The sequence below is a fragment of the Gekko japonicus genome, unplaced genomic scaffold (assembly GCF_001447785.1).
Source record: "Gekko japonicus isolate JY-2015 unplaced genomic scaffold, Gekko_japonicus_V1.1 scaffold1482, whole genome shotgun sequence".
NCBI lineage: Eukaryota > Metazoa > Chordata > Lepidosauria > Squamata > Gekkonidae > Gekko > Gekko japonicus.
In genome coordinates, this window is record NW_015169822.1 from 145,401 (window position 1) to 156,450 (window position 11,050).

Here is an 11,050-nt window from a genome sequence, read left to right on the forward strand (position 1 = left end):
GGGGGGGAATGAACAAAAGGGATAGATTTCATCTTGAAAATGTAACTGAATGTGTCTCGCCAGAGGATTTAACAGGCCAGATTCAAGCACTTAGAATCAAAATGGGAAGCCAGACTTTCAAGCACTTGGACAACTATTTCATGGCTACTGAAACACTGTCTCCTCATGAAGTTTTAAAATATTCCCCATGATTCAGAGCCATTTGTGTGGGAACTGTTTTCAGATGCAAATACTCAAAGAAATGTATTGTCCACATTCAGTAAATAATGCCTATTCCATGCATCTACAGTGTGAGCTAGTAAAGGCAATGAAGGTTTGGTTTCGTATAACTCAGGTTTTTAAATATTTGCATTACTTTGCATAATTTTGTTTGGTATAAACACATGCATAAAATTTGACAAGATAATTCGTTATCATTCTTCAGGTCACAGAACTTGAAAGAAACAAAATTGTTTCTGAAAAGTCAAGCTTGTCATTTCCCAACTGGCATCTCAGTTTCCCACTCAAAAACAGATAGTAACATCAGCTTAGTTAAATACAAGTGGGGAGTCCACAAGGACTTGTCGGGGGCATGTCATTCCCCCCCTTTTCTGTTTCTCTTCCCTGAAAGCCCCCATAGTCTCGCCACTTTTCCTGCTTGCTTCTCTCCTTTCCACCAATCAGCCAACCTACATTTATCTCCCCCCATTTTCAGCTTTCTCTCCTTCCCTTCCCCAGACAGCTGGGAAAACTGTGGCAGAGTTGCATGGTACAGCAACTGAGCCCAACTGTGCAGTGGCAGCCACCAGGCCTGGGCCCAAATGCACTGTGGGGTACCCACAAGATTAAAGGGTAGGGTACAGATATTCATATTTTTATAGTAGCACTATTCAGAAAGTGGCTTTGCTATTGGATATCTCACAACTTCTATTATTATTTTTATGTTATTTATGTTACTCACTTGGGGACTTGTTTTGATGGTCAAAAGGCAGATAAGTTGGCATGGTGGCCAGGAGTGTCTTCTATCAGCTGCATCTGAGTTGCCAACTTTTTCATTACCTGGACTCTGCTGATCTGACCATGCCAATCCAAGCTTCTGTAACTGCATGGCTGGATTACTGCAAAGTGCTCTACATGGAGCTGCTCTTGAAGACAATCTGGAAACTACAACACTATGCAGGACCAGACTGCTGTCAGGGAACAGCTGCCGGGAATATATGCTGCCCATTTTGAAACAACTTCCTTGGCTGCTAGTCTGTTTCCGGATTCCATTTAAGGTATTGGTTATGATCTTTAAAGCCCTTCATGATCTGGGACCCATGTATCTGAAGGACCACCTCCTTCCATATGTCCCTGTGCACCAACTATGGTCATCAGGCAGCCATCTATTTATTTATTTATTTTTAAGTTCGATTTATAGGCCGCCCTCCCCGCAAAGCCCTCCACATAGAGTGGCTCATCAGGCTTCGATCAGAGCCTAGACCTTTTCCATTGTGGCTCCAGTTGTTTGGAACCTGGTGAGAGGATGAGAGGGACCCCCCTTCTTGGAGATCTTCAAGAGGCAGTACAAGGCATGCCTGTTTGACTGGGCTTTTGAGAGGATTTGAATTGGCAAACATCTTTTAAGGTGGGGAGGGGGGAGGGATTTGGGGTTTGCTATTTCATTTTTGATTTTAGCTAGGGATGGTTTAACTATTATAGTAAACTACCTTGAACCAAGAGAAAATGTGAGATATAGATGTAATAAATGAACAAATAAATAAAAGTGAAGAATGATCCAATATCATTTATTCCAGCCTTTATCTCAGAAGTGAATTTAACATAATGAAAGGAAACAAAACTAAGGCTGCGGTCACACACACGAAAAAATCCACTTTCAATCCACTTTCAGTGCAGCTGACAACTGGATATTACTGTGTGAACTGACAAAATCCAGTTGGAAAGTGCATTCTAAGTGGATCATTTAGCGTGTGTGACCGCAGTCTTTGATGTATATACCCACAGAAAGAAATGAGCTTGATCAGAGATGTCCCAAGTGTATTTGAGCAGTGAATGGAAACATTTACCTGGAGATACTTCTTCTTTCTGTCTGACTGTATGATCCTTTGTGAATTTCACTCTCTGATGAGCTCGGATACAGGTCTTGCATAACCATTCCACACATTCTACACAGAAGCCATTGGCTTCTGCATTGTCTTCACAGCTTGTACAAACCTGGCAAAATATGGGAATAGTAAAAGCTTCTGTTGAAATAAATCAGCAGTTTGTTTTCAGTGTATACCTTATTAAACCATAATATTTTAAAACTATGTTTATGTTGAAAGAAAATTATTTTTTGTAAATTTAATAGCATCACTGAAGGCAGAAACGGGAGCTAGGTGAGGATCAGCAACATGCATGCCAGCCAGACGTTAAGATTTTTCACCCACACACAATTATGTTGCATGCATCTCAGTGAAATGGTTCTCTCTCTGCACCTTTACAAAATGGTTAAATAGGAAGCAAAATCAAAGCACTTTAACATGCAGAACATTTAAAATAAAAGAACCATAGGTGTAATCCAGAGACTCACATGCCATCATTGTACATACCAGGGTTATTTGCTGTAACCATCAAACTATAGTTAAGGTACAACTACTCCTCAGCTTGAAAGTAAACTTAGCTTGACAAAATGTAACTGTCAGCACTGTTTTTGCTGTTGTTAAAGCCACACATTACAAACCAGTTTATCCGAATGACATCTAAAATAGATGATCTCTCCATCATGGATTTGTTAAATATACATACTACAATTTGGAGTGATATTGGCTGCCATGGGAAATGAGAAGCTATAACAAAATTCAAAGATAACAGGGTCAATCCAGATGAAATTTTCTGCTAATGGAAGAGATGGGAGTATTTCCCACAAATTCCATCTTCCTGCTGCAGACCCCAATGTGCCTCTCGTGCTGAGTCAGAGGGTCACCTGTACCCCAGGAGCAGCATTTCATAGAGATAGGTGGACAGCAGCAGAAGGGACATGAGAGAGGCAGGAATGTTTTGTTTCACTGACAAAAGTGCCTTGCCTGAGCAGGAAATTTAGACTGGAACCAAACCAACATCAGAACAATTTAGAATCAAGATGATTAGGAAGCTTGTAAGAAGTATACCAGTAACTCTCATAGGGGGTCCAAAAGTAATAAATTGAAGCCCCTCTAAAAAGTTACAAAAGCTGGCATTTATAATTAACAAATGTAAACATCCTCACTCCTGCTTCTTCTCCTCTACCCCATACTTCTTTACCTACATTTTTTTAAATTACATTTTTAATAGTTTTTGCATAGACATAGTACAATAAACACTACAATACATAGTAGACGTACATTTACAAAATTTAAATCTTAGTAACTCAGGCAGATCATAAATATATACCGTATGATCTAAATTTAGTGAGCTAAGTGGCCTATAAACAACTAATTCATAGGAAAAAAGACCAATCTAAATCAAATTCAGTATTTCCATTTTATTCCATTATTCAATGAAAAGGGACCAAAATAAATTTATATTGTGATAATCTTTGTCCTTCACAAAACTTCCTATATGCAGACGTTCTTTCTCATTAACAATGAATACCATATTTTCCTTAACTAATACGGTGATCTCACCCTCTTCCTTCCCTCACACGCAGGATTTTCCCTTCTGTCTTTTTTCTTGCTGAGGAGCCTTTTATCTATTTTCTTCTTATTTGTTTGTCTAAGGCTATCCCACCCAGTTGCTTTATTAGATATGCATTTTTTTATGCTGGCCCAGGCCAGAGAGCTGAAGGAAGAGACAAAATCACCTTCTTATATTCTGCTTTTTAAAGTTCCAAATAAGCAAAATTCCAGAGGGAATCTGGAGCAGGATATAAGAGGTGAACAGATAATAAAACTGAGATAACTTTGTATTCACACAAACACCAGATAATTTGTTGCCAACAAGTAAGTTTTTCTGCTGTTTTACAGGGTCTTAACATTTTGGAGGAAAGAGGCTTTCTTTTCAGTTTCTGCTTAAACACTCGTAGGTTTCAGAGTTTCACCAACACGTAAAGTTTGGAAGACAGGAACATGCAACTAAGTTCCCCAAATCCTTCTTTATACACAAAACAGGGACCATTCCTTTCTTTAAGACCTATTTTCCTTTTTTTGATTGTACAGGGATCACTTTACTAGAAGCTATTTTCCTTCTTAACTGGGCAGGGATCACTTCTCTTTACTAGAAACTATTTTCGTTTTATGGCTTTAATGAGGCTCCCTCTTGAGGCTCCTTCCCAGTCCGCAGTCAGTGCTTAAATTTCTCTTCTTCAACTGTCAGTTCCCAAATGTCATTCCTTAACCAACTCTCTCAACAGAATTCCGTTTGAACAGCCTGTCAGTCACAGGTTCTCAGACTCTGTTAGGCATTACCCTCAACTGTCATAACTGTTTATCTGTCTTGAGTGCTTTTTCTTTGCCTCCATGATTAAGCAATTAGCACTCCAGCAGAAATGAATAAATCTGGCAGAAATGAATAAATTATCAAATAAATCTTACAACTGAAACTTCTTTTGGCACAGTATTCAAAAGTGCTGTACTAGGATCCAATTGTAATTTTATATCAGTAATTTATCTTATTAATTTAAATACTTTGCTTCAAAAGATCTTTATAATTGAACATTGCCAACAAATATGAATGAAAAAACCCCATATTGCTAACAAATATGAATAAAAGATTCCCATATGCCTTTCATATCTCCAACATAAATTTGCTATTGAGGGTGACACTTTCCTTAATCTAGCTGGCATTAGACACCAGTGATACATAAGTTTCAGAACCTTCTTCCTTATTGCAACATTCGTTGACATTTTTTATACCTTTATGTAGATTAGTCCACTGGCATTCAATTATACATATTATTAGATCCTTTCCCCATCTTTCTTTCTATGTAGTTACTTTTAAATCAGCATCAACAAGTACAGCATAGATGGTAGCCATCTGGGTATAATAAAATTGACTCAAAACTATTGAGACCTAAATATATTTGAGTGTATAAAACTTCTAATTTGTAAGTATTGAAAAAAGGCAATACCACATTTTATATCTATATTGTACTCCTGAAAATATCATAATAACACCATCCTTAATTAAGTCTATTCAAGCCTATCTTTTCCCAAATGCTGAAATTACTTTGTTGGAGAATAAAATCTACACAGTGAAACACAGGCACTCAAATAGAAAACTGCAGATTTACTCTAATTTTTCATTTATCTCAACTTTTGATAGTGCAGACCAAACTGCATTTAATTCTTGCTCATGTCAATCCCTTTCCCCCCCCCCAACCAAATCCAACTCCTTAAGGAACACTGTAACTCAATCTGTTCAGTCTCCCATTTCCTCTTAGTATGACCTTCAGTGAACCAATAAGAAAGTGAACCAATAAGAAAGTGAAATAAGACATATGACATTTTAATATTGTCTTATATTTGGAACAACTAACCTGCTTTTATCCTACATTTGTTGCATTACTTGCTGATGTAGTCTAGGCTTCTTTTTATTCCAAATGAATTCATCAAACATACTTCACATTTTTTGTAATATAGAGTTACTTCTAGAGGGAAGTGAAGTCATAATGAAAACTATTCTTGGTAATTACCAAGATCTTTCCTAACCATGATATTTTATAGTTGGACCAATTTTTTAAAGTCACTATATCTTTTTAAATAAAGGACTACAATTCTATTGGATAGGCACACCTAGATACCTTGTATCACTATTTTCCCAAGAAGAGCCAGTGACTTCCATATTATCATGTTTGGCTGCCTAAGAAATTTTTATCCCCATCAATACCAATTTAGCATTATTTATCTTATATCAATCAATTGAACCAAATTCACTTAGAATTTTAACAGGTTCCTCAACAGATTCTTCCAAATTTTGCAAGGTAAAATTATATAAGAACATAAGAGAAGCCAATGGCAGGAGAGATCAGGCCAATGGTCCATCTAGTCGAACACTCTGTCACACAGTGGCCAAAAATACCAGGTGATATCAGGAGGTCCATCAGTGGGGCCAGGACACTAGAAGCCCTCCCACTGTTGCCCCCCAGCACCAAGAATACAGTGCATCACCTGCCCCAGCCTGTGAGTTCCAATCTATACCTTATGGCTAATAGCCACTGATGGACCTCCGGCTCCATATGTTTATCCAGTTCCCTCTTGAAGCTGTCCATGCTTGTAGCTGCCACCACCTCCTGTGGCAGTGAATTCCATGTGCTAATCACTCTTTGGGTGAAGAAGTACTTCATTTTATCTGTTCTAACCCGACCGCTCAGCAATTTCATGGAATGCCCACGAGTTCTTGTATTGTGAGAAAGGGAGAAAAGTACCTCTTTCTCTACCTGCTCTATCCCATGCATAATCTTCTAAACCTCAATCATGTCACCCCTCAGCCATCATTTCTCCAAGCTAAAGAGCCCCAAGTGCTTTAACCTTTCTTCATAGGGAAAGTGTTCCAACCCTTTTATCATTTTAGTTTCCCTTTTCTGCACTTTTTCAAATGCTATAATATCCTTTTTGAGGTGTGGTGACCAGAACTGTACACAGTACTCCAAATGAGGTTGCACCATCGATTTATACAGGGGCATTATGATACTGGCTGATTTGTTTTCCTAATAATCCCCAGCATAGCGTTGGCCTTTTTTATTGCAGTCACACACTGTCTTGACATCATCTACATACAGTCATAATTTAGTAGTATTAGTATTACCTTAGTAGTCAACTGCTTTTATATTATCCCACTGACATACTAAGATTTCAATAGACAAGTTGAGCAGTAAAGGAGAAACTGGGCAACCCTGCCTAACTCCTCTCCTCAATGAAAAATAAGTGGAACAACCACAAGTCAACATTATTTTTGCTCTAGGAGACTGATCTAGTAAATCTATTTACAAATTTTGTTCCAAAAATTAAAGGACCTTAATACTTCTCTGACAAAGTATCGAAATACTTCTCTGACAAAGTACCAATCAACTCTATGTATTTTCAGTATCGGTAAAGTATAACATCATGGGTTTGCCCCTTAACTAAACTAAATTAATTATATCACTCAATCCCCTAGTGTTCCATGTCATTAAAATTCCTTTTATAAATTCTGTTTGATCAATACCTATACAATCTGCAAAAATTTTACTTAGTCTCACTGTAAAATTCTGGTAACCTGAATTTAACAAATCGTTGGGCTGATAAAATGATGCAATCTGCAAATCCATTCCTTCCTTTTGTATCATTAGGTTCTGCCCAAGTATCTGAAATGACACTTGAGAGCTACATAATGTTGAATGACTTTGCCAAATCTGGACATGATTTATAAAAATCATTAGTAAACCCATCTGATCTTGGAGTCCTATTAAATTCTAAAATTCATATTATTTCCATTACTTCTGATCTTAAAAAATATTGGTCTAGAAGTTCCTGGTGTTCCTTACAAAGTCTAGGCATTTTTATTTTAGTCAAGAATTCCTTTAGCTTTTGGAAGGAAGTATGGGAGACCAAAAATTCTTATCCAAACTCTATACCCTTAGAGTTGCAAGACTTTAAGATCTTAACGAGGTGGTACTTGACCCCCCAACGTTTATCCCACATTCACCCAACAATTTCTCCAAAATGCTGGAAACAGTGTGATGGATTAGGCACATTTGCCCACTCCTGGTGGGAATGTGAGAAGATAGCGAAATTTTGGGAGGAAATAAAACTAATGGTTCACAAAGTTACAGGGTTAGTAATCTCAATAAAACCTGAAAGTCTTTTCCTAAAACACTGGCCGCTTCACATTGAAACACATCATTACAAACAAACCTTGGATGTTATGATTTATGCAGCCCGTACAGCGATTGCTACATGTTGGAAAGACCCGAAACCTCCAACTCTGACATTGTGGTACCAAAAACTATGGGATCAATTCCTCATGGATTCTGTCACCAGAAAAGTAAATAGATCAATGACACTTGAGAGCTACATAATGTTGAATGACTTTGCCAAAGCTGGACATGATTTATAAAAATCCTTAGTAAACCCATCTGAGCCTGGAGTCCCATTAAAGTCTAAAATTCATATTATTTCCGTTACTTCTGATCTTAAAAAATATTGGTCTAGAGGTTCCTGGTGTTCCTTACAAAGTCTAGGCATTTTTATTTTAGTCAAGAATTCCTTTAAAGCCTTTGAATCAATACTTTTTCACCAGTATAATTCTGGAACACCTCCAATGTTTGGGCAATCATTTGAATTACAATGCCTTGTTCTATTCTTAATCTTGTTATCCTATTTCTCTATTTTCCACCAGAAGCCTAGACAATGTTTTTTCAGGCTTGTTTCCATAACCAAGCATTGTTTTTTTAGCTTTAAGGAAAGATTCAGCTGCCTTAAAAGCATTATGCAATTTCAGTTTGTCTTTTGTGGTTTCCCATTGTATTCTGTGCTGTTCTAGTAAAGTGATCATTTTTCTTTCTGTGTAATATCATTTATCTATTCTTGTCTCAATTTTTCTCTTTATGTTTTATAATTATCTTGGGAGATTAGATATCCTTTCAAATAAGCTTTAAAAGAATTCCAAACCACTATGTAAATCACACCCTGAGTGGCATTAATTTGAAAAGAAGTGTAGGTCTCTGTTCTTATTTTTTCAATCAGCCCTTTATTTTGTAGTAGAGAACTATCTAATCTCCATTCTTTTTTAAGAATCTCATTTTGAATTTTATATTAAAAAATCAGGTATGTTTAGCCTGGAGATGAGACGACTGAGAGGTGATATGATAACCATCTTCAAGTACTTGAAGGGCTGTCATATAGAAGATGGTACAGAGTTGTTTTCTGTTGCTCCAGAAGGTCGGACCAGAACCAACGGGTTCAAATTAAATCAGAAGAGTTTTCGGCTAAACATTAGGAAGAACTTCCTGACAGAGTGGCTACTGAGTGGAACAGGCTTCCTCAGAAGTTGGTGGGCTCTCCTTCTTTGGAGGTTTTCAAACAGAGGCTAGATGGCCATCTGACCGCAGTACAGATTCTGTGAACTTAGGGAGATCATGAGAGGGAGGGCAGGAAGGGTTGCCTCAGTGCTTAGTTCTTGTGGCCTTAAATGCTGATTGCCACTTTGGGGTCAGGAAGCAATTTTTCTCCAGGCCAGTTTGGCCAGCGATCCTAGATGCTTTTTGTCATCTTCTGGGCGTGGAACAGCAGTCACTGCGGGTGTGGAGGAGGAGGTATTTGTGAATTTCCTGCCTTGTGCAGGGGGTTGGACTAGATGACCCTGGAGGTCCCTTCCAACTCTATGATTCTGTGAGAGGAGAGTGGTCTGCATAAATTGTTGGAGACCGGTTTCTGGTCTTTCGGACAGACCTGTAAATATTTTGAGCAATCTTATCTCTCCTGGGACCTGGGATATCCACTTTAGGAATCTGTATGAGGAAAGCATCATAAAGTCTTCTAATTCTAGGGAAATTGACAATCTTCCAAACTGGCCCCCTGTAGATCATTCGGAGGTGAAACAGCTTATCAACACCCTGATGCCTGGTAAAGCACCAAGGTCTTGATTTAATCCCCCCAGAGCTGATTAAAAAGAACACAGAATGGTGGGTACTGGTTTTGGCATCCCTTTTTACATTAATTGACAAAACAGGGACAATCCCTAAGGATTGAAGAGTAGCAGTTATTAGCTCATTTTATTTAAAAAGTAACAAAGAAGACCCAAATAATTACAGGCCAATTAGTCTGCTGAGCATAGTGAGTAAACTTTTTGCGAGGCACCTCCTATGGAAATTCAGGGACTGGTTGGAAAATGACTCTTGTCTGGCAGATGATCAGGCCAGCTTTAGAGAGGGGCATGCTATCTTAGATCAATGTATGATATTGGACCACCTGGTTACCAAATATTCCTCCAACTCAAATGTATCTCTTTTTGCTGCGTTTTTGGACCTAAAGTCGGCTTTTCATGCAATCTCTAGAATTATTCTATGGGACAAATTAAGAGCTTCAAGTATTGACAGAAGGTTACTATTTCTTATTCAGGCCCTTTGCGACAACACATTTATAAGGGCTAGATACTCTTCCCCGGGTCACCTGACAAATCCTATTAGAACCGAGAAAGGAGTTAAACAAGGATGGCTTGTGGCACCACTTCTCTTTAATTTTTACATCAGTGACATGGTAACCTATTTAAACAGGCCCAAGTTATATCCACCAAAGCTAGGCATCAGACACATAGGGTGCTTTTATATGCAGACGATGCTGTCCTACTTGCAAGGACACCCAGAGGTCTTAGGAGAGCCATAAGTTCTTTTGCCCAAAATGGCCTCAATAACAAATCTAGAGGTTAACTATTCAAAAACTAAAGTAATGGCCTTTACTAAAAGATCCCCCAAAACTTTTCATTGGCACTTGAATTGAACAAGTCATCTGTTTTAAATATCTGGGTGTTAACTTCCAGGCATACAGTTCAAGAACTGTAAATATAAATTCTGCTGCCATAAATGCCAAAAGGAGTGCAGGGGCAATTCAAAAATTTTACTAACATGAGACTTCCAATTTCGGCGACTTCCATGGCAGGCGCGTACCTTCAGTGCTCCGAAAGGAGTGGCCCATGATGCGGCAGATGGGAGGGGGGCCGGTTGATCCGGAACCCCCCCCTGGAGTCCTTGTAGGGGACGCCCAGCCCGGGGCAATGGAGGTTGCCTCTCCCAAGGCTGCAGCCAAGGGATTGACGCACCTCCAAGCTCCGAAAAGTCCCGTTGCCGCGGTGCCATTATGGCACCAAGAGGCATACACTGGGAGAGCAAACAAGTGATCCAATGAAAATAAAGCTCTCCCTAGCTCTGCAGCAGGTGTGGAATGAAGTGTGAATGCTAATTCCTTTTTGACTGGTTATTTGGCAAAGTGTATATCCGAAGCCCCGAACGGTATTGACAGAGGGGGAGGGAGCTAGCTCACACCTCCCCCCCCATACATTTTTAAGCAAACTCTTTTAGCGAGAGGGTCTAGGAGAAACGGCAATGGTCGACTGAATCAGGCAAAGTACAAATCTAACC

General features: G+C 38.8%; 1 protein-coding gene across 1 annotated transcript in view; it reads right to left on the minus strand.

The window, feature by feature from the left end:
• TRIM24 (tripartite motif containing 24) overlaps nucleotides 1–11,050 on the minus strand; it is a 69,073-nt gene that overhangs the window by 35,787 nt on the left and 22,236 nt on the right. The window contains 1 exon segment of the mRNA XM_015417215.1: nucleotides 2,046–2,193. Coding sequence (XP_015272701.1) covers nucleotides 2,046–2,193 — 148 coding nt within the window.